Source organism: Lepus europaeus, chromosome 2 (assembly GCF_033115175.1).
Source record: "Lepus europaeus isolate LE1 chromosome 2, mLepTim1.pri, whole genome shotgun sequence".
Classification (NCBI taxonomy): domain Eukaryota; kingdom Metazoa; phylum Chordata; class Mammalia; order Lagomorpha; family Leporidae; genus Lepus; species Lepus europaeus.
This window is the reverse complement of record NC_084828.1, coordinates 152,599,934-152,624,349: the sequence shown is the minus strand read 5'-3', so window position 1 is coordinate 152,624,349 and position 24,416 is coordinate 152,599,934. Positions and strand designations below refer to the sequence as shown.

The 24,416-nt window shown below is 46.6% G+C and overlaps 1 protein-coding gene across 1 annotated transcript in view; it reads right to left on the bottom strand.

Annotated features, from left to right (window-relative positions):
• Positions 1-657: 657 nt before the first annotated feature.
• PLCL2 (phospholipase C like 2) overlaps positions 658-24,416 on the bottom strand; it is a 191,552-nt gene continuing 167,793 nt past the window's right edge. The window contains exons 5-6 of the mRNA XM_062215130.1: positions 23,124-23,233; positions 658-1,495 (exon numbers count right to left, since the gene is read on the bottom strand). Of these exons, the coding sequence (XP_062071114.1) occupies positions 1,316-1,495; positions 23,124-23,233 (290 nt within the window). The 3' untranslated portion in view covers positions 658-1,315. The remainder of the gene's footprint in view (positions 1,496-23,123; positions 23,234-24,416) is intronic.

The following is a 24,416-nucleotide window of genomic DNA, read 5'->3' as shown; positions in this document are numbered from 1 at the left end:
AGAAGGGCATTGTTTTTAAGACACAGGAGACTGGGCAAGAATGAGTGAAAGGCCTCGGCTGGAGCATCACCCCGGTTTATGGAGCTCGTGTGTCAGGATCACTGAACAGCCACCAAGGGCTTACAGAGGATTTGGAGAGCTTCCCTCTCCCAGAATCCGAAGGAAAGCTGTCCGGGGAGACGCAAGGATGCGGCTGCACTGATCGGCGTCTTTTCAAGAACAGCATCAAGTCTCACTGACTTGGAAAATATGTTTGGATTAAAAACTCAGCTGCTTGCAAAATGATTCCTGAAAGGGAAGGGGAAACAGAGACTTTGTCAGAGCAACGCAGATGGAGGGGATGCGTGGCAGCGACCCATAGGAAAGCTGCACCTGCTCCGGTCGCCCTGTGCCCGAGTCCTGCCCGAGGGGACGCACTTCCCTGCAAGGTTAACCCTGAAGCCTGGGGGCAGCTGAGGGGCTGTGCCCTCCCAGTCACCTGCTGTTGCTTAGCATCGGCAAAACCTGACTGACAGCAAAAGAAAGTCAAGCCAGACAAGCGACTGCAACCAGTTAGTCGGCTACTTTTTGGAGCGGGACATTTTGAACTGGAAATCTTAAAAGTTGCATTGAAAGCACATACTGTTATTGGAGAAATATCATAAAACATCTTTTTAATGTGAACACTACTTCATACAATGAAAAACTATGTACAACATTTTGCTTCCAGACTGGTTGCTTTTACATCATGTCTCTACCCATGCGCCAACAGCCATGAGTCTTCGGCCAGCAGCGTCAGTCCAATTGCACGTTCTTGTCCTCGATGGCGCCCCCAGGCCCCTGGGTGCCCAGGGGGCCTGTCCACTTACATTCTCCTTGGTAAGTATGGCTCAGCAAGCTCGCCACCAAAATCAGCCAGAACCCAGAGACTCTGGCAAGCACACACAAGTCAAAGGCGTAGATTAGGGTTTTTCCTCCAATAAATACTAATTTGACAATCCAATCCATTTCCATCTTGAGAAATCATTTCTGCCTAGGAAAATGTCTGTTTTCTGATGGATCTAGGCTGAGTAATCAGAACTGAGTTAGGATGTCTTTGTATACAAATATAGCATATTTGGGCCAGGAATATAATTTCTTGTTAGAGAGTTTATCTGCTTTCACACGCAGGATTGCTACATACATTCACAGTTTTAAGAGACTGTAATGGGCTATTCCAGTTGTGCTTTAAAAATCCCAGATAGTATTCTCATTCATAGTGAGTGCAAAGCAAAGTGTCCCGTGGGAGGACATTGGTCCTAGAGTGGGCAGCTCCATCCTGGCGCAGGAACGCCCTTCAGTCTCCGGTTTCGTCGCTGGGTTTTTCAGGGATGACCTCCAGGCTCCGGCGCGGCTTCTGAAGCTCGGTGTTCTCCGTGCCGGGTTTATTCAGTCCACAAGAGACAGCAGCGTAGTGGATTTGTTTCAGGTTCTCCAAAGTCTCGTTCTTAGCATATTTCAAAAGATCCGCTTGCCCCTGTAACAACAACAACAAAATGCAATTACAATGATGTGCTGTAGACCCGCTGCTGAATAGAAATATTCTGATCCTGCAAAGAGGACGTACTTATTTCTTACTGGCACTGCATCTGGACAGGTCAAATTCTGATAAAAATTGAGTTTGTTCCGGCGCCGTGGCTCAACAGGCTAATCCTCCGCCTTGCGGCGCCGGCACACCGGGTTCTAGTCCCGGTCGGGGCACCGATCCTGTCCCGGTTGCCCCTCTTCCAGGCCAGCTCTCTGCTGTGGCCAGGGAGTGCAGTGGAGGATGGCCCAAGTGCTTGGGCCCTGCACCCCATGGGAGACCAGGAGAAGCACCTGGCTCCTGCCATCGGAACAGCGCGGTGCGCCGGCCGCAGCGCGCTACCGCGGCGGCCATTGGAGGGTGAACCAACGGCAAAAGGAAGACCTTTCTCTCTGTCTCTCTCTCTCTCACTGTCCACTCTGCCTGTCAAAAAAAAAAAAAAAAAATTTAAAAAAAAAAAAATTGAGTTTGTTAGTTATCCAAGTTCCAACACCACACTCCAAGAGTCTGCCGCTTTCTCCAGCCTTTTCCCTTTATAAATCCCAATCGAGTTCGGAGTGTGCCCGCCATGCCGGTTTATCCTAGCAGAATTTACATCTTTCATAGTTATTTGGCCAATCTTGGTCTTTTTTTTCCCTTTTAAAGTTTGTATTTTTTTAATTTAAACTTTTTTTTTTAATTTGACAGAGTTATAGACAGTGAGAGAGAGACAAAGGTCTTCCTTCCGTTGGTTCACCCCCCCCAAATGGCCACTATGGCTGGCGCTGCGCCGATCTGAAGCCAGGAGCCAGGTGCTTCCTCCTGGTCTCCCATGCAGGTGCAGGGCCCAAGCACTTGGGCCATCCTCCACTGCCTTCCTGGGCCACAGCAGAGAGCTGGCCTGGAAGAGGAGCAACCAGGACTAGAACCTGGTGCCCCTATGGCATGCCAGCGCTGCAGACAGAGGATTAACCAAGTGAGCCATGGCACCGGCCCCTAATTAAAACTTTTAATTCTGAAATAAGCATAGATTCACAGAGGGATACAAATGTAGATGAGGTCTTGGGTGCCCCTCCCCAAATTCCCACTAACTATGGGACTTGATGATGGCCAGGATGCTGACATGGGCGCGAGGTGCACCTGTAGTTCTGCTTTGTTCCATCACACTGCCATCAAGAGGCAGAGCTAACCAGGGCCACAGAGCCTGCCCCTGTGCTACCCATCCCCCTCACCCCCCACCGTCCCTAACCCCTGCCAGCCACAGACGTGTTCTCCGTCTCCGAAGGGCTGCTGAGCCCTCGTGGCCTTCCGTGAATGCTGGCAGTCATGGGCACACAGCAGGTGTGGGCAGCTGCTGGGAGAGAGCAAGAAGGAGAGGCTTCCCTACTCTGGAAACATCTTCTTAGCCAGACTGCAACCAGTGAGGTCCGGCCAGCAGCTTGAGCAGCATCCATGGCCTTCGCCCATTAGATGCCAGGAGCACCACCCCCCTCAACTGTGACAACCAGAACGGTCTGCAGACATTTTTGCTGAAAGTCTGGGGCAGGGGCAGGGCCCTGCGACTCCAGGATGCTGAGCTGACGGACAATGTGGTCCCCACTGCTGTGAATCCAACTCCTTGGCTTGGTTGTTTTGGTCCTGTTTTTCCTTTCCAATGAAACCTGCCTTCTATGAACAGCTGTGCTCACATCAGCATCTCCCTCATTCACCATTTTCTCCCCTCACCATTCTGTTTTCTCTAAGATTCCTCTGTGGTTTGGCATTTTTTGGGTCCACTTGCATCCCTGCTCCCTTTCTTGAACTGCTTCCCAATGTGTGCCCTCTTCACAGTATTTCTATCCCAAGAGAGCTTGGGGCCCATTGCAGAGGGGGATGGGTAAGGACTCATTCCAGCAGAGAACCTGGCTGGATTCAAATTGCAGCCACGGTGAGACCACATTGCCACGTAAGTCTAAACCACGGCGAGGCCTGAATCCACCAGGAACCCTTCCTGAGTTCCCGGATTCAGAGAGACTTCCAGTTAGGGACTACGCATACAGATTCAGAGAGTCCCCAGTTAGGGACCACACATACAAGTTCCATTGCTTAGCTGAACTGAAGGAGCTCCACTTCTATTCATTCTTACTACCCACTGAACTCCTGTGTGGCAAACAGTTAAGAGGGCTTCGCATATCCATACGGTGTGGTGTCAAGAACATAATTTCTTATTGAAGAGTTTACTCGCCTTCAGAAGCACACATTCATGTCTGTAATAGAGGATGACTACATACTGTATTTGCTATTTACAATTCCAAATCTATTATTTTATTTACATTGATAAGCTTTGTTTTTTAGAGCAGCTTTAGGTGGACAGCAAAGTAGGGCAGAAGGTAGATTCTCATGTACCCCACCCCCACACATGCACAGATTTCTCCCTGTACCACAGTGAACCAATAACAGCACATCATCACTACCCAAAGGCCACGGTTTAAGGATCAGGGTTTGGTACGAATTTGGACAAGGGTATGGTAACACGGACCCACCACTGTAGCATCATACAGAATAATTTCACCTGAAAATTCTCTATGTTCCGCCTAGTCACCCTCCTCAGCCCCAACTCCTGGAAACCGCTGATGTTTTTCCTGTCCTCCGACTTTTCCTTGTGTAGAATGTCGTATAGTTGGAGTCATGCAGGGTGCAGCATTTTCAGATTGGCTCCCTTCACTTAGTAGTATGCATTTACGGCTGCTCCATGTCTTTTCACAGCTTGATGGCTCATTTCTTTTTTTTTTTTTTAAACTTTTATTTAATGAATATAAATTTCCAGTGTACAGCTTATGGATTACAATGGCTTCCCCCTCCCATAACTTCCCTCCCACCCACAACCCTCCCCTCTCCTGCTCCCTCTCCCCTTCCATTCACATCAAGATTCGTCTCCCCTGCCTGGTAAGTATGGCTCATTTCTTTTTAACACTGAATAATTCCTCATTGTCTGGATGTACAAGTTTACTTATCTATTCACCTACTAAAGTTCAAGTTGGTTGCCTCCAAATTTGTGTAATTATTAATAAAGGTGTTATAAACATTTACATGTAGATTTCTGTGTGGACGTAAGTTTTCAACTCGGAGAAATACCAAGGAATTTGATTACTGGTCATATGGCAAGAGTATGGGGCAGGTGTTGTGGTTCAAGCTACCACCTGTAACACCCTCATCTCATATCAGAGTGACAGTGTGAGTCCTGGCTGCTCTGCTTCCAATTCAGCCTCCACGAATGCACCCTGGGAGGCAGCAGATGATGGCTCAAGTGCTTGGGCCTCTGGTGCCCATGTAAAAGACCCAGAGGGGATTCCAGGCTCCTGGCTTTGGCCTAGGTCAGCACTAACTGATGTAATCGTTGGGGGAAGAGCCAGCAGATGGAAGATCTTTCTCTGTCACTCTGGCTTTCAAGTAGATGAAAAATAAACATTTTTTTTTTTTAAAAAAAAGATGTTTATAAGAAACTGCCAAACTTGCTAAATGGCTGCACCATTTCACATTCCCACCTGCAACAAGTGTTGCTCCACATTCTTGCAACACTTGGTGTTGCTAGTGTTTCACATTTTAATACTCTAATAGCTATGTGCTAGTAGCCAAGTATTATTTTAATTTAAAATTCCTCAATGACTTGGATTTGGACCATCTTTTCATACACTTTCTTGCCATGTGTGTCCCTTCTTTTGTGAGGTACCTATCCAGGGTTTTGCTCATCTTTTGCACAGTTCCTTTGTTTCACATTGTTGAGTTTTAAGAGTTTTTTGGATATCAAAGAATAAATATTTGGATATCAGAATGTGTTTCCTACAAATAATTTCTCTCAGTTTGTGGCTTCTTTTCTCATTCTTTTGACATTGTTTTTTTCAGAGTGAAAGTTTTTAATTCTAGCAAAGTCCAGCTCATCAATTCTTTCTTTCATTGGTAAGCCTTTCGGGCATGGCTAAAAAGTCATTGCTATGCCTTTATTTTCTAGAAGTTCCATAGTTCTGTGTTTTACTTTAGGTCTATGGTCCTTAATCGATTCTTTGATTAAGGTAAGATATGTGCTCAGACTCAGTTCTTGGTTTTGTTTTTGCAGCCAGATGTCTAGTTGTTCCAGTATCATTTGTTGAAGAGACTGTCTTTGTCCCACTAAGGTACAGTGACTGCATTTATGTGGGTCTATTTCTAACTCTGTATTGCATGTCATTGATCTGTTTGTCCATTCTTTTGCCAATACCACACTATTTTGGTTACTGTGGCTTTGCACTAAGCTTGAAATCAGGCAGTTTTCTCACTTTATTCTTCCCCTTCAATATCATGTTGGCTATTGTCAGGCTTTTGCCTCTGCACATAAACTTCAGAACTTGTTTGTCAATACCCATAAAATAACTTGCTGGGTTTTTTGGTTGGGGCTGCGCTGAATCAATACAAGTTAGGAAAAACTGCCATCTTGACAATATTGAGCTTTCCTATCCATGAACATGGAATATCCATTTATTTAGTCCTTTACTATCTTTCATTGGAATCTTATAATTAGCCTTACGTAAATTTTATAAATATTTAGCTGGATTTATTCCTAAGTATTTCATTTTTGGGGAGTGCTAGTGGGAATTTTAAAGAGTTTTTAATTCAAATTCCATTTGTTCTTTGCTGGTATATAGGAAATCCATTGATTTTTGTATATTAACCTTGTGTCCTGCAAGCTGTAACTGCTTATTATATCATTCCAGAAGTGGTTTTTGTTGTTGTTAGTTCTTTCAGATTTTCTACACAATCATGCTGTGAACAAGGATGGTTTTATTTCTTCCTTTCCAAACTCTATACCTTTTATTTCCTGTCCTTGTCATACTGCATTTGTTAGGACTTCCAGGATGATGTTGAAAAAATGTGGTGACAGAGAACAACCTTGCCTTGTTCCTGATCTTTGTGGGAGAGATTCTAGTTTCTCACCATTAAGTATGATGTTAGCTATATGTTTTTATTTTTTTTTAATACTTCTTATCAATTTTAGGAAGTTCTTCTCTATTCCTAACTTACTTATACTTTTTTAAAATTATGAATAGGTGTTGAATTTTGTTAAATCCTTTCTTTTAAAAAATATTTTATTTTATACTTGAAAGGCAGAATGAACGAGGGAGGGAGGGAGAGAGAGAGGGAGGTCTTCCACCTGCTGGTTCACTCCCCGAATGACCGCAATGGCTGGGGCTGGGCCAGGCCAAAGCCGGGAGCCCAGAACTCCATCTGGACTTCCGTGTAGGTGGAAGGGGCCCAAGTACTTGGGCCACCTTCTGCTTTCCCAGTTGCATTAGCAGAGAGCTGGATCAGAAGTTCAGTGGCTGGGATTCGAACTGGTGACAGCAGGGGATGCTGGCATTCCAGGGTGCAGCTTAACCCACTAGGCCACATTGTCGGTTCCAGCTTTCTTTCTGTCTTTGTCTGGTTTTGATAACTGCTCATAATACTCCTTTACTATCCTTTAAATTTTCATCGATTTTATTTATTTGAATGGCACAGAGACAGAGGAGTGGGGGACAGAGAGATCTCTCATCTGCTGGTTCACGCCCCACATGCTCACAACAGTCAGGGTTGGACTAGGTTGACGTGCATGGAGCAAGAAGTCAATGTGGGTCTTCCGTGTGAGCAGCAGGGACCTAACTACTTGAGGTACCACTCCCAGAGTGAGAATCAGCAAGAAGCTGGAAGCAGGAGCAGCGCCGAGATACAAGCCCTGGCGCTCCAATACGGGAAATGGGCTTTGCAAGTGGTGCCTCACCCACTGCGCCGCGTGTCTGCCACTCTGTCCTTTCTGTTTATTACTTATTTATCTGTTTTTGAGACAATATATTTTAAGTTTACATTATAGCCGAAGGCTTTGATGGATCTACTGAAGAGTAAAAATACCGCAGTCCTGAAGACAACCATAATCAAATGAACTTCACTCATATAAAGAAAAACTTAAACAGTCCCAAAATCATTAATACTATAGCAGCGTATGATTCTGTATTTGCAACAGAACTGACAGACATGAGCATTTCTTTCTTTCTTTTAAGATTCATTTATTTTAAAAGGCAGAGTTACAGAGAGGTAGAGAGAGAGAGAGAGAGACAGAGAGAGAGAGACAGAGAAATCTTCCATCCGCTGCTGCACTCCCCAAATGGCTGCAATGGCCGAAGCTGTGCCCATTGGAAGCCAGGAGCCAGGAGCCAGGAGCCAGGAGCCTCCTCTGGGTCTCCCACATGGGTGCAGGGGCCCAAAGACTTGGGCCATTTTCCACTGCTTTCCCAGACCATAACAGAGAGCTGGATTGGAAATGGAGTAGCCGGGACTAGAACCGGCGCCCATATGGGATGCCAGCACTGCAGGCGGTGGTTTTACCCGCCATGCCGTATCACCAGCCCCCTGTTTCTTTTTTTTAATTTTAGCTCCCACATATGAGGGAGAGTATGTGCTGTTTGTCTTTCTGTGTCTGGCTTATTTTATGCAACACGATGTCTTCCAGTTCCAACCATTTTGCTGCAAAGGATAGAATTTCATTCTTTTAAATACCTAATATTCATACACACAATACTCCATAGGAGGTTTTCTTTATCCAGCCATCTGATGACGGACACCTTGACTGCTTCTGTATTTTGGCGACAGTGAACACTGTTGCTACAGACATGGTAGAGCAGGTATCTCTGATAAAATGAGATCATATCTTCTGGGTAGATATCCACTAGAGAGATTTTTTTTTTATTGATTTCTTTGAGCTTTCCAATGAATCAGCTATTAGTTTTGTTGATTTTCTCTAATAATTTTGTGTCTTCAATTTCACTGGTTTCTGCTCCATTATTATTAATTTATTTTTTAAAGATTTATTTACTTATTTGAAAGGCAGAGTTACAGAGAAGCAGAGGCAGAGAGAGAGGTCTTTCATCTACTGGTTCACTCCCCAAATGACCACAAAGGCCAGCGCTGGGCCAATCCGAAGCCAGGAGTCAGGAGCTTTCTCTGGGTCTCCCACACTGGTGCAGAGGCCCAAGGACTTGGGCCATCTTCCACTGCTTTCCCAAGCCATAGCAGAGAGCTGTATCAGAATTGGAGTAGCCGGGTCCCAAACCAGCACCCATATGGAGTGCTGGTGCTTCAGGCAGTGGCTTTTCCCGTTACAGTGCCAGGCCCTCTAATATTATTCTTATTACTGATATCTGTGGGTCTCTATCCAGAACGCCTGCCTGGCACATCTTCTTATGCATGACCTTGACCTGTACAAAACAGATCTTGGTATCCTGCTGCTCCTCTGTGATTGGCTCTTCTCCATTAAGGACTCCCCTTTTTGGCCGGGACTTGGACCAAACAGCTGGGGTCACCACAGACGTTTTTTCTTTTCCACCCTTCATCCTGACTGTCAGCAGCTCCTCTATCCCACCTTCAAAACTTATACAAAGATTCTTACCACTTCTTACCACCACCCTCGCTGCCACCACTACATGCTACGTGTCGTCATCTTTCTCTGGGTTTACAGTAATACCTTCCTAACAGGTCTTCTTCAACAAGACAGACAGACAGTCTAATTAAACACAGTGAGAAGATGCGTCCCCTTTGTCCAAACCCTCCAGTGGTTCCCAGATCACTCAGAGTGAGTTGTGGCCTTGCCTGTGGCCCTATACACCCCATCCCTCTCGTCTCCTCCACCTTGTTCACTTAGCCCCTAGTACCTGTGTCCCGCAACGCTCCTCACACCCGGCGGGCGGTCCCCAGGTCAGCCTCGCACTCTGCACTCACCACTCCTGCAGGGACGGCTCTGGCCCGGAAACGCGCACGGCTCCCTCTCTCACGTTCTGCAGGTCTTCACCCCAAGGCTCCCTTCATGGCGGGGCCCTCTCGGACAACCCCCTACCCGCAGTGCTGTGCCCGTAACGCTGCCATCTGACCTGCTCTAGTGCTTTGTGTAGGGCCGCTCTCTCCTGTTGAACGTAGCCCTGGGGGCAGGAAGTGTTTCCTGACCCCTGCTGAATTCCCAGGGCCAGGGACAGGGGCCTCTGTTGAGCCAGTGTCACAGGACAGCTCCCCACAGCCTTCACAGCTGCCCCCGCCCCAAACAAGTGCTGGGCCTTTTTCTCTGGGCTTAAATACCTTCCAAAGAGGTGCCTTTGTTTTGCTATGTAAATGGGACCCTGCAATCTATATTGTATTTCTGGTTCCTTTTTTTTCCTCACCACAAGTCCTGTCTTGGGGAATCTCTCCAAGCTAGCATGTATAGATCTACGGCATGATGACAGGACATTTACAACAAAATTCCCTAGGTGGTACCAGATGCTTAACGTGGCAACACCAGAGTTCTTCACCTGGTCGAATCCTACGCTTCCCAAGCTCCGACATGGCATTACAGCATCTCCAGCAGACCAGGCCTGTGGCCACTGCCGAGGTGAGGCACAAAGGACCCTCCCCTCCCTGCAGACAGCACACCTCTGAGACAGGTGCCGGCGCTTGCTGCAGAATTCATGTTTTACTGCTTCAAAGGCCCTTGGAAGAGCAAAGGCTACTGAAACGCTGCCGCCATGACACAGCGTGTGTGACTCTGTGGACGCTGGCTTTGCAACGTTCTGTGTCGAACGACTCAGACTTCACTTGGTTTCACACATTTCATTTGGAATTTCAAGATTTTCTCCCTTCAGATTTCATCTTGAAGAGTTATAATATTTTTTTTAAATCAGTTATGCTGGAGGGTTTTTGTTTGCTTGTTTCTTTTGCTTTGTTTTTAGTCCAGAAATGACACAAAGCGTGTTATTTTTTGCCTCATATTGGAAGAGCTTTCTTGAGCATAAAGTCACCAAGGGGGAAAGTTACCAGAGCACAGCAACACATCACTGTCTTCAAAGCCAGCAATCTTTGGGGGCACTGAGATAAATGAATCTCTGACAAATCCACTTCCATTTCTCTCTCTCCTCCTGCGCCTCCTCCTCCTCCTTTCTCCTTTCTTCTTCCTCTTCTTTCTTCTCCTTCTTCTTGAGTTATAACAATCTTAGGTTAAAACATTTAAGCTTCTTACTTAGGCCTAGAAAACAAGCTTTAAGGCAGGGAACTGGATCCCAAGGCTCTGGCCGAGACTCTGGCACGACCCTGCCTTCTTGGCTGTGCCCAGGGATTACCTGGACCGGCCCAGAGGCGGGGGGCACAGGGGAGGAATGACGGCAGCCGCCAAGCCCCAGGGCTGATGCCCCGGCTGTGTTCAACACAGGCCAGACACCAAACGTCCTGTACGACTGCAAAGGATGTCCTGATTTTTCACGTACAAAGATTTCAAGGTACAAAGACTGACGACTGCAATTCATTGCCTTTATTTAGACCTAGAGATAGAACAGGGATTCTAGCACTGAGATGATCGTTTCAAAGCCTTTTTGTCTTCCGTCAGACTATCAGAGAAAAACAGCATCGCCTATTCCTTTTTTTGTTTTTTTTTGCTAAAACCATTTCGAGAAGTTTATATTTTTCCAGTAGAGTCTGTAGTGTGACCTGTTCATGCCAGAGACGTAAATCTTTGCCAACGTCTGTTGAACTTCTAATTCTTGAACTGCCTGACTTCTGAGGTGAGTGATCCAGTGGCGCTGCAGACACGTCCCCGATGTTGTCACCCGCCCATGGGACGGTGCAGCGGGGAGCGGGGCCGCGCAGGGAGCACCTGCCCCTCCCGGGGGGCTGGGCTCCTCCAAGCCGCATGCAGTGGGAGGGAGGACAAAGACCAGGATCTGGAGGAGGCAACAGGGCACTCTGCTGTTTTTGCTTAATGCAGACAGGAAAGTAAACCATCAGAGTACGGTGTGACCTTCGATCTCTGGGAGTTCTATGTTGTTCTGAGGTTCAAGGCCCTCATCTGACAATGTTCGCCTCGAAGGAGGCCACCTCCTCCTTAGCTTTCTTATCCACTTGGGGATACAGAGAGCAACACAGCAGATTTTAGGGACTTCCACTGATAACATCTGGTCTCCCCATAAAGGAAGGGTGGTGGATACATGAAGGGCAACCAGCTAGGCCCAGCACAGAGACACGCTGTCGCCCTGCTTCTTTTTTTATTTTTTTTTTAATTAATTTTTTTTGACAGGCAGAGTGGACAGTGAGAGAGAGAGAAAGAGAGAAAGGTCTTCCTTTTGCCGTTGGTTCACCCTCCAATGGCCGCCACGGCTGGCGTGCTGCGGCCAGCACTGCACCGATCCAAAGCCAGGAGCCAGGTGCTTCTCCTGGTCTCCCATGGGGTGCAGGGCCCAAGCACTTGGGCCATCCTCTACTGCACTCCCGGGCCACAGCAGAGAGCTGGCCTGGAAGAGTGGCAACTGGGACAGAATCCGGCGCCCTGGCCAGGACTAGAACCCAGTATGCCGGTGCCGCAGGCGAAGGATTAGCCTATTGAGCCGCGGCGCCGGCCTCGCCCTGCTTCTGAGCGAGCCCAGCTCCAGCCTGCGTGACAGGCCTCTGCTTGGCAACTGGATTTGCAAGCATCTTTTTTTTTAATTTAATGAATGCATTTTTACATAGATATAACTTTAGGAATACAGTGGTTCTTTTCCCCATGCCCCCCACCCTGCTCCCATTCACCTCCCATTCCCTCTTCCATGTCCTTCTTCATTATGGATCATTTTTAGTATGACTTTACACACAGAGGACCAACTCTATGCTAATCATAGATTTCAACAATTTACCCCCACACCCACACACAATATAGAGTACAATTTGGAGAGAGAATTTGCAGTCAATTCTCATACTGCAATTCAATAGGGACAGAGGTCCTACCTGGGGAGCAGTGCACAGTGACTACTGTTGTTCCTTTAGCAATTAACACTCTTTTTTATAATGTCAGTGATCACCCGAGGCTCTCGTCATGGCTGCCAGGGCTATGGAAGCCTTTTGTGACCATAGACTCCATCAGTATTTGGACACGGCCATGAGCAACGTGGATGTTCTCCTCTCCTTCAGAGAAGAGTGTCTCCTTCTTTGATGACCCTTCCTTTCCTCTGAGGTCTTGCAGAGATACTCCGTGTAGGTTTCTTTTTTCCCCCCACAGAGTCTTGTCTTTCCATGCCAGAGATGTTCTTGTAGGCCTTTCAGCCTCACCAGGAAGCCTTATGGGCTGATTCTGAGGTCAGAGTGTTATTTACTGCTAGAGTCATTCTAGGAGTCTGCTGTGTGGACTGCTTCCCATGTTGGTCCTTCCTTCCTTTTTAATTCCATTATTTTTACCAGGTATTTGATGTTATTTATGTCGTCCCTTTTAAACTTAAACCCGTCTATCTGTTGCCTTTAACATTTAAGTCGATCATTGTAACAGTGAAGATGGTGTTTATTCCACTGATTCTTACGGGTTTGGAGCCCCATGATTAGTTCTTAGGCTGTACCCTTAGAGGTGAGTCTATATGCTTGTATGCAGAACTACACTGTTTTACAGTTTTAGACCACCTCCTCCATCTCTTATTCCCTCCCTTGTTTTTAACTGGTATCTTTTTCCAATTGCTTTAAAATACATGTAATTAACTCTGTGTTACATAGAAAGTTCAGCCTATAGTGTGAGGTAGAGATGAGAGAGAGAGAGAGAGAGAGAGAGAGAGAGAGAGAGAGAGAGAGAGAAAACAGAGGAAAAGAAAAAAAAAATGACCAAACAAAACCAAAAGGATTAGTTAACTGTCTCTCGACAATCAGGTCAAGGATTCTTGAGGAACAAGCATCTTATTTCCCCAATTAAACCCTCGTACGTTCTCTCTCTTGTCGCCCTGCAAGTGTCCAGGAGGCCTGTGGAACCTTCAGCATCAGTCTGAGATGACAGGATACGGGTCCAGGGCTCCTCTGCTTCTCCCACTCAAGTATCCATTCAACCAAACTCGGAGAACTGAACCCACAAAACCCCAACACGAATCTCATGACCAGGAAATAAAACCCAGGTCAAAAGGAAGTTATCATCTCTTCACTGGTTATGTATCTTATATATTAATAGTGGTCACAGGGGCCGGCGCTGTGGTGCAGTGGGTTAAAGCCCTGGCCTGAAGCACCGGCATCCCATATGGGCACTGGTTCTAGTCCCAGCTGTTCCTCTTTCGATCCAGCTCTCTGCTATGGCCTGGGAAAGCAGTAGAAGATGGTCCAGGTCCTTGGGCCCTTGCATCCAAGTGGGAGATCTGGAAGCGGCTCCTGGATCCTGGATCCTGGCTCTGGAGCGGCGCAGCTCCAGCTGTTGTAGCCATCTGGGGAGTGAACCAGCAGATGGAAGACCTCCCTCTCTGTCTCTACCTCTCTCTGTAACTCTATCTTTCAAATAAATAAAATAAATCTTAAAAAAAAATAGTGGTCACAAACACAGTGCTTTTTAGTAAATATTTTGTGGTTAGTCACTGCTTTGGATGGTGGTACTTTCATCTAGAAATCAAGTCATTTTCAAACCAGTATTTCATAGGTGCTCAGAATCACAGGCCAAGTACTCCAACCTCCTTCCACAGTGCTCGGGAGCAAACCATGGAGACAGTACTAGACTCCTGGCCACTAGGGATTTGGGGAAGAAGGGCTGGGTACACAGGGCACAGAGGATCTTCAGGGCGTGATAATACCTCATATGATGCCATTATGATCAAGTTGTATACACTGAATATACACAATAAAATTTTAAAAAGAAACTACTAGAAATACATCATTGTGTCCCAACTCGTAGACTGCACAAGACCAAGAGTGACTCCTCACATAGACCATGGACTCTGGGTGACAACAGAGTGGCAGCACAGGTTCATCAGTGCCCTGGTAGGGGATGTTGGTAGTGGGGAAGGTGTCAAGGCGTCAGGGCAGAGGTACAGGGAAAATATCTGAACTTTCCTCTCAATGTTGCTGTGAACCAAAAATTACTGCAGAGAAACAAAAAGGAATTTATGGAAGCTCTTTAATATATTTCTTACAATCACCATTCAAACTAGCTCGGAAGGGATGAGGGTGCAATCGTAGTCCTAAATTTCAAACCCCAGGGGCCAGTGTTGTGTAGCTGGTTAAGTCGCCATTTCTGACGCCGGCATCCCATATGGGCGCCTGTTCACGTCCAGCTGCTCTACTTCGGATCCAGCTTTCTGCTGAAGTGCCTGGGAAAGCAGCAGATGGCCCCAGTGCTTGGGCCCCTGTATCCAAGTGGGAGACCTGGAAACTCCTGGCCTCAGCCTGATGCAGTCCTTGGCCATTGCGGCTATCTAGGGAGTAAATCAGCAGGTAGAAGACTTCTCTCTCTGCTTCTCCCTCTCTCTCTAACTCTGCCTTTCATATAAGTAAATAAATCTTTAAAAAAAAATTGAAACACAGAGCCTAGAGTATGCAGAGAGAGAGAGAGAGAGAGAGAGAGAGAGAGAGAGAAAGAAAAAAGAATCATAATCGGCAGTCTTCTGGAGACTTTAGTTACCATTTCTTGAATGACTACGGTATTAAGCCCTTTACAAAGATTATCTTGTGAGAGTCTCTTAATTGCGCAAGGGAAGCTGTAATACTGTGTGTGTTTATAATAAGGAAACTGAGTTGAGAGAGACTAAAGGCCTTGCCCAATACAGAGTCTAAGCAGCAAATTACATTGAAACACACACAGTTCTTTCTCTCTGGCCCCTTCTCTCTGTGTGTGTTTGTGTGTGTGTGTTTGAGCTTTTTTCTGTATAAACTAAACTGGGAGGCCCAAACTATAGCAAATTGAATCCCACATGTTACATGCAACATTTTAAAGCAAGCAGAACTTCCTCTGTTTGCAATGTACTAAGCGTATCAACTCTTCCTGTGATTAATCAGAAAAAGAAATGCAGATTTCCGATTCAAACTCATTTAATGAGTGAACAAAAGAATGAGTGGGCCCTGGGAGTATCGGCGTCACATTTTACATTGTCAGTCTTTATTGTCCAATAGCCACCCTTCCCAGGGGGCTTTCTACCTGGCTATGGCTGCGTGCACAGGTCAGAAGCGAGGAGGGCATCCTTGCCTGGTCAGTATCCCTCTGAGACTGGAATAAAGACTTCAATCACCAGAGTTACTAAAGCTGGAGCAAATGCTCACATGCCTGTCATAGAGTAAGAGGCTTTGCTATACTAATCAAAACATCAGACATCCTTCTCAAATAAAGAAAAAACGATGCTGAAATTCACATGGAAACACAAGAGACCCCAAACAACTAAAGCAATCTTCTACAACAAAAACAAAGCCGGAGGCATCACAATACCAGATTTCAGGACATACTACAGGGCAGTTCTAATCAAAACAGCTTCGTACTGGCACAGAAACAGATGGATAGACCAATGGAATAGAATAGAAACATCAGAAATCAATCCAAACATCTACAGCCAACTTATCTTTGACAAAATAGCTAAAACCAATCCCTGGAGCAAGGACAGTCTCTTCAACAAACGTTGCTGGGAAAAATGGATTTCCACCTGCAGAAGTATGAAGCAGGACCCCTACCTTACACCTTACACAAAATCCACTCAAAATGGATTAGAGATCTAAATCTAAGACCCAATACCATCAAATTATTAGAAAACATTGGGAAATCCTGGCATAGGCAAAGAGCTCTTGGAAAAAACCCCAGAGGCACAGGCAAGCAAAGCCAAAATTGACAAATGGGATTACATCAAATTTAGAAGCTTCTGCACAGCAAAAGAAACACTCAGGAAAATAAAGAGACAACCGACAGAATGGGAGAAATTATTTGCAAACTATGTGACTGATAAAGGACTAATAATCAGAATATATAAAGAGCCCAAGAAACTCAACAGCAAAACAATCTAGTTAAGAAATGGGCAAAGAACTTAAATGGACATTTTTTAAAAGAGGAAATCCAAATGGCCAACACACACATGAAAAAATGTTCAGTGGCTGGTGCTGTAGCACAGTGGGTTAAAGCCCCAACCTGCAGGGCTGGCATCTGATATGATCACTGGTTTGAGTCCTGGCTGCTCCACTTCGGATCCAGCTCTCTGCTCTGGCCTGGGAAAGCAGTGGAAGACGGCTCAAGTCCTTGGACTCCTAATCCGCTGTGGGAGACCTGTAAGAGGCTCCTGGGTCCTGGCTTCAGAACTGCTCAATTCTGGCTGTTGCAACCATTTTGGAAGTGAACCAGCAGATGGAAGATCCCCGCCCCACTCTGGCTCTACCTCTCCCTGTAACTCTTTCAAATAAAAAAAACATGTTCAGGATCAGTAGCCATCAGGGAAATGCAACTCAAAGCCACAATGAGGTTTCACCTCACTCCAGTTAGAAGGCTTTCATACAAAAATCAACAACAACAGATGTTGGCAAGGATATGGGGAAAAAGGTACCCTAATCCACTGTTGGTGGTACTATAAACTAGTACAGCCACTGTGGAAGATAGTATGGAGATCCCTTGAAAAGCTGCATATAGATCTACCACATGATTCAGCCATCCCACTCCTGGGAATTTACCCCAGGGAAATGAAATCAGCATATGAAAGAATTATCTGTACCCCCATGTTTCCTGCAGCTCAATTCACAACAGCTAAGATATGGAATCAACCCAAATGTCTGTCAACTGAAGACTGGATAAAGAAATTATGGGATATGTGCTCCATGGAATACTACACAGTGGTAAAAAAATTGAAATCCTGTCATTTGCAACAAAATGAATGCAACTGGAAAACATGATACTTAGTGAAACAAGCCAGTCCCAAAAGGACAAATACCATATTTGCTCCCTGATCTGGGTAACTAACAGAGCAGCTAAAAGGTAATCTATAGAAATGAAATTGACACTTTGAGATGCGATGACTTTGAACAGCCCTTGTCTCAACTGCTGAGGAACAGGTTTTTTTTCACACTATTGTTGAATTTTTTACTAGGTATAGAGTAAACATTATGTGTATAAAGTTAATTGAAAACAGATCTTAATAAAAAATAAGAATGGGAATAGGAGGGGGAGGAGGAAGAAGGGTGGGAGTGCAGGTGGGAGGGAGGAATCACTGTGTTCCTAAAGTTGTACTTAGGAAATGCTTGAAGTTTTTATACTTTAAATAAAATGTTTCTAGGGGGAAAATTAACAACAACAACAACAAAAAGAATAAGAGGCTGGATTCCTTTTTCTGTCCTTTGGGTTCCCTGTGTTAATTCACACGGTTGATGGGATGGAACGTGATAAAGATAAACTCGCCTCCCCACAGCAGGGAGGCTGCCTTGCCTCCCCCTGGCCTCCACCTGCAAGGGTTCAGAGGAACTCACGGAGTGGAGTCAGAGGAGCCCTTGATGCTTCAATCACGCGCTGCAGCGTCTCGATTATAGGATGGTGGAGGGTTGATCTGGGGACTGGATTCTTGTCCCAGTGTTTCCTTTTGCACAATTAAAGCTTTCCAGGAAAACTGGCAGCATAATACATCACAGATAATAAATAAAATAGCTAACAGATATGAGCAGCAACAAAGGAAAAGAGGCATACGTGGGCCATTGTAGTCACTTTTGGAAAAGAAACAAACACCAGTCTTCAAGGTAAGCATTGCACCTCAGGTGAAAATGAGAAAAACTGAGATTAATCTGTTACCAGGTACAAAAGCCTTCTAGCTCGTGGATGTATTTTTGGCCACAGTCTTATGCTCCCAAAGAGAACAAATCTCCAATTACTCTCAGGGCTCAGTTGGTAGCCTTGTTTCTGAGGGTCGAGTGGTAAGGCCACTCATCTGGGAAAAACCTTTGGTTGTAATAAGCACTGTTAATTTAAGTCCAATGTATTACACAGATACTAAACAGCCCAGCTATTCTGGCCACCCCAGGTGAGACGCCAGCCATGTGAGTGAAGCTGCCTGGATGTTCCAGACCCACCTGGACTCCCAGCAGAATAAAGCCTCACCAGGGACTGTGGCCAACACCACGTGGAGTAGGAAAACCACCCAGTTGAGCCCAGCTAACCCTCAGAATCATGAGAAAGAAGCAGTCTAGGCTGTCGTACGCCAGTAGTTCTGCGACGGCTTATTACGCAGCCGTGGGTGAGTGCAGCAGCCACTGCACATTTCGCCCTCTTTGGGGCCCTGTAACAAGGCCCTCCTGGACACACCGCATTGAAGCAGGGGGAGAAACTGACCCAAGGAGGCCTAGTGAAGGAGCTGAGTGGACAGTCAGAGCTACAAACAGACTGAACACCAGAGATAAAAGTTGGTAAGGTACGATCAGGACCAGGCCAAGTTATATAACAAAAGAAGCTCAGAGTGGAAGGAGCTGGGTGGCAGCAGGAAGAGAATGTAGCAAAGGCACAGGGCGAGCAGGAGACAGCCGGGCCGTACAGACGGCCGGGACTCTGGGCTGCCAGGGTTTCTGACAGTTCTCTGGCACCGTGGGCTGGGCAGCAATTTCCAGTCTGGGTTTCCTGCGACCCCTGTCCCATCACGACCTCTTCAGGATCCAGTGTCTCTCATGATTCTCTGTGAGTGCACTGGAATGAGGTTTTACCCTTGTTACCAAAACAGATAAATTAAAAATAGGACTCTTCTACTGTAAGATCCCACCATGAATGGATGTGTGAAGATTATCACTAGTACCATGAACATGTTAGCACATGGCAAATAAAGGTCGGGGAACTCCTTGATTATGCTGGCAAATGAAAAAATGCACTGTAGAATTCCGTTCCCCCCATCCTGGATGGAATGAACGAAAAGAGTAAAACTGGCAAAAGCAGAACGAAGTAAAAACCACAAGTAGCAACGACCCCTGAGAAAAAGGTATGACATAAGTGGACGAACTTCTATAATCCAGAGAATCCGTATTGGACAGACACGCACACTCTGAAAATCGTATCTAAGACACACCCAGGCTGGAGAGATGCAGACTGAATTAGCGGCCATCTCCTTTTCCTTCCGTTTAACGAAGCAGCAGGAGGAGTGATGGACTGGAGGGGGGAAGACAGCAGTGGCACAGGACAAGGCAGGAATGGGGCTGAAAGGCAAGGGAAAAACCAGGCCAGATGTAGAGTTTAAGGCAGGGTGCCTGAGAGAAGGTATTCAAACAAGAGCCCAGTTCACTGCTTGCACAACTCCCGCGCAGGGCAGAAGGGATGCAAACAGAGCCCAGCAGCTCCACTGGGCTGACGGAGCAGCTCTGGAGCTCAGGGAGCCCGCAGAGGCTCGAGTCTGAGCGGTGGACACGACAGAGCTCTAAACAACCACTGCCCTGTCTTACACGCGTTCAGGAAGGCAGTGGGGACAACGGGCGTGAAGAGGAGAAGTGGGAAATTTGAAAGAAAAAAGATACACCGGATAGGATGACAGGCAGATTCGAGAGTGTAGCCGTTATAAAACGATCAGTATTTTACATTTGACTGAGAAGAAAATCACTGCCAACTTAACTATGACACAACGCAAAGATACCATGAGCTTAAAAGACACATATACCAACTCCAAAGATGCAAAAAATGTGAGAAAATATGACTCAGAATCCATAAAATGGATATCTATCTATCCATCCATCCACCCACCCACATCTAAAAAGTTTCCAAATAATCAAATAATGATTATTTCTTCGAGGGAGGATCTGAGATGATTGTAAACCTTTTATCTTCCCTACATTAAGAAGAAGGATTCATAAAAAACAATGAATACTTTATATTCAAGGGAAAATGACTGGAATACGTAAGCCTAGGTGTTAGGAGTGGATGACTGTGCGTGTTCACTTGCATATTCTAAAACACTTCCCAAAGTTAAAATATTAAACAAGGTAAGTAAAGATTTTTAGAAGCTTGGGACTGACATCCTTGCCAGGGTAGGGCGCCTCCTCTCAAGGTGACCAGCAGTCCTGGTTTGTCCGGCACTGAAGCCCTGTGTCCTGGGACCCACTGGCCATTCCACCTCCTTTACAGTTCGATGAGCGGGGTGAGGCATGGAGAAAGGTACTTTGCAAGCTAGGGCAGTGGTATTCAATCTCTTTAGCGTGCTGCCAAGTCCCCTGAAGAACTTGTAAAGCAAGCAGAATCCGGGGCCCTGGCCCTGGGACTCTGGTCCTACAGGTCTGGGGTAGGGCTGAGGAGAGCACCAGGTGAGCGCCACACCCTGGCCTCGGCACACTGGGGTCCCCCCAGCAGGCCTTCCTGCCATCTGAGACCCTCCCGAGCCAATGTGTGGCAGGAGGCACCCACCGTCCACCGCACGCCACATGTCATGCTGTGCGGCTGCCACCGCTCCAAGCCCAGAGCAAAGAAAAAGTGGTGGGAGGACACCAAGGGTCCTATCCCCTTCTTCCAGACGAATGTTGCTAGCTCGTCTCAGACTAAACTCCTGTTTAGGACCCCTGCCCACCCCCACCGCCCCCCCAACATGAGTGCTCCTTCTCCTAAGGAACGTTTAAACCTGCAAGACACGGGAATTAAAAAGGCCCTTTTGTTCCCTGGAAGCGCCCGAGGGTCTCTGCAGCTCCTCCCACTCCTCACCCAGGTTCTCTTATGCTTGGACACCAGCTGCAGGAAGTGTTATCCTGGAAACTGTAAAAAGACTATTCCCTCATCCTGCACACTTGTTTCCTACAGATTTCAGTCTCTCCTGGACATGACATGGAAAGAGAGCAGGTTTCTTCGGCACAGCTGTTGGTTCGGTTACCTAATGGCACACACTCTGTCAGCTGTTTTTCATTAATCGTGAGCCAGGCCCCATTTTCAGCAGCTCTGAGGCCAGTGCTTCTCAAACTTTCTTGTGCCTACGAACCTCAGGCTCTGACTACAGCAGGTCTCGCAGGTGGGGCTGGGAAGGAGCCCCGGGGAATTCTGCCCTACAATATAAATGGCGATCTGGGATGCATATAAGCCCCCGGCCTCACAGGGTTAGTGGGCTCACACTCCTGCGGCTGTCCCCTGTACCTGTCAGGTACATCTGCGTGCCTTTCTCTCTTGGCAACCAGACTGCTGTCAGCTCATCCCAGCACACCTCCAGAGAGCAGAGGGGAAGCTCTCCCTTTGCCACACACTAAAAGCTCCCAGTGAGGCCCAGGTTGCTGGTTCTGGGATCACCTGTGCCAGGCAGAAGTTTGCTTCTTCATTCTATTTTGCCTATAACTGAACAAGAGCAAAAGAAGCATTAGTTCCTGCCACAGGGCTTGAACTATTGTATTCTTTTCAGCTGGGCTGGCAGGAAGCTTGTAACGTACCCCCACCTCTGATGGGGAGTGAGCCAAGCCCCTTTCACTGTAAATTCTTCTGTCTGCTGTTCACTGAACTGCAAACCATCAGGGTTAAATTCTAAGCTGAATATCTAGAGATATAAATTTAAAGAGAGAGAGAGAGAGAGAGGGGGGGGGGGTATCTATAAGAATGGAAGTGTTGGAAGAAGTCAAGAAAATTATTTTAGCTACAAAAATGAGCAGGAGTGTGTACCATGAGAAAATCCAAGTTGGCTAGTTTGGGAAGAACCTTTCACAAAATCAAATGAGAAGACTGCTGTCAGCATCTCCTGACTGGCAGGGGAAGAGGAAATTGAAGAGGGCGGCTGCGATAACGTCTTCACAGCCCTGAATTCATCCCAGCATGAAGTCTGGAGGGTGAGTAGCAGACAGCAAGTTCACATTTAGTTGTCTAAGATCCAGAAGGAAAGAACTTCTCTGTCACATCCCCAAACACCGGGAAGAAACATCGAAGACTTTCAAAGTATGTATAGATGGTTTTAGTTACTGATTTATTTATTTTACAGGCAGAGTGGACAGTGAGAGAGAGAGACAGAGAGAAAGGTTTTCCTTTTCCATTGGTTCACCCCTCAATGGCCACTGCGGCCGGCATGTTGTGGCTGGTGCACCGCGCCGATCCGAAGCCAGGACCAGGTGCTTCCTCCTGGTCTCCCATGTGGGTGCAGGGCCCAAGGACTTGGGCCATCCTCCACTGCACTCCCGGGCCACAGCAGAGAGCTGGCCTGGAAGAGGGGCAACTGGGACAGAATCCGGCGCCCCAACCGGGACTAGAACCTGGTGTGCCAGCGCCGCTAGGCGGAGGATTAGCCTAGTGAGCCGGGGCGCCAGCCACATGGTGTTAAATAGTACACAGCCCAGAGAAAGAGGAGGGGACCAAGGCAAAGACCAACCGCTACCATCTCTGGGGGGTGGGGTTCTGTCTATCTCTGCTTCTTGCTCTCTTGACATTTTCTACAATGAAAATGTGGCACTTTTATAATTAAAGCAAAATATGTTGATTTTTAAAACCAGTCAAGTCAACACGGACACAGAGCCTTTTCTTTTCCCTTGAAGGAAAATTGCTTTCAAATGGAAATTCTTTTTTGTATTTCCTTGGATTATGTTCCGTACGGTTCTTTTCTACTTTTTTTAGGGTCATAGCAACATGAAAGCAGCCATAATATTTTAAAGTGTAAATGCACTCTGAGAAGCCAGAATCTTTACATTTCCAATCACTCCTTTGTAAGCAATGTTTTCTATTTCACACGTAGCGACTGGCACTTAGGAACTTTAAAATATTTTCTGGATAAAATGACAAAGTCTTTTGTTGAATCTACAGTACGCCAGCCACCGAAGTCCCCAAGTCACAGCACCAAGCGGCCGTGGTGGCAGCCTCCTGGGAGGAGGCCCACGAGGCAGGAGCTGTCACTCTGGGAGCGGGAGGCAGGCCGGCGAAGCCCGCCAAGTCCGCAGCAGAACTGGCCGTGCGTACCTTTAAGATGGTGATGTTCCAGGTAAAGCTCTCCACCGCCTTTTGGAGCTTTCGTTCCTTCAAACCCTCCTTGGTGCCTATGCTGTGCAAGTGCTCGTGGAATTCCATGGCTGCAAGAAAGGAAAGACGGAGGTCTGTTACTGCCCCATGCAGCCTGGCCGCGGCGATCCGTCTGGGAACGGCTGAGACAATCCCACCCTTCCGCAGAATTTCATACACGTGCCCGGGTAAGAACGCCGCGATGGAGGACAAGGAAGACTCTGGAATCACGGTAGCAGGCACCTGATAGGACGTGGCGGCTGCCCGCAGCGCTCGTTCTCGTCCTCACGATAGGGTGGGGAAGCTCAGCCCTTCAGGGCTGCTGAGGGACCCCAAGGGTCACAGGGACAAGGCCCCGGGGACAGAGAGAGGCTGGGTTGGTGGCGGCTGCTGTTCCGTACGCGAGGGTAACTGTGGTCTGGAACACTGCGATACCTCTCAAAATAACCAGAAGACCTGAAGGCTCCCAGCATGCTGAAGTGATGCCATTTCATAAACAGAAGCCTGATTTGATCAATGCACATGGTATACATGCATAGGATTAGAATATGGCATCCCATAAATACACACAAACATGATACGTCACAGAGTACAATTCTCAGAAAGGACGAATAAGCTCTTCCAATACTTCTAATGCAAATTTGGGTACACAGGGCTTTTTCACATACATTTTAAAATTTTGTTCTTAGTTTTTTTCCTCAGTGGAAAAATCTTAATTTCTAAACATCACAACATAACAGCCTATAAGACTATTGAATATATCTCACTGAGAATGTACAGTAAATTATTATGTTCTAAGGTCAGTTGAGATCATTCTTTCTGGCTGTGGTTAAGTCACTAGTCAAGTACAGTTAGCTTCATTTATTTCTTTGTCTCATTTTGCATGTGTGTGCGCATATGCATTTTTAGGCGTATTTTGTTTTATGGATGTCGAAACTTTACATAATTCCCAAGTCAAACTACCTGTCAAGGTACATCCTAAGTCCGGTTTCCTACCTGGTCTCCTTCTCTTACATATTTAAAATTTTTTAAATTTATCTTTCCATTGAAATCAATATGGTGTGACCAACATCTTTCCATTTCATTTTCTTTCCTAGCAATATGAGCAAGTGTGCACACAGATCCAAAACCCTCTTCTGGTTGCCGTCTTCCCACGCTTCTGCAGCGTGGGGCTCCCTCCAGGCCAGTGAGCAGGGCTCCTCCTCACTCTTTCCCGACAGCTACAGAGACTCCAGCGTGGGGATGAACCGGCAC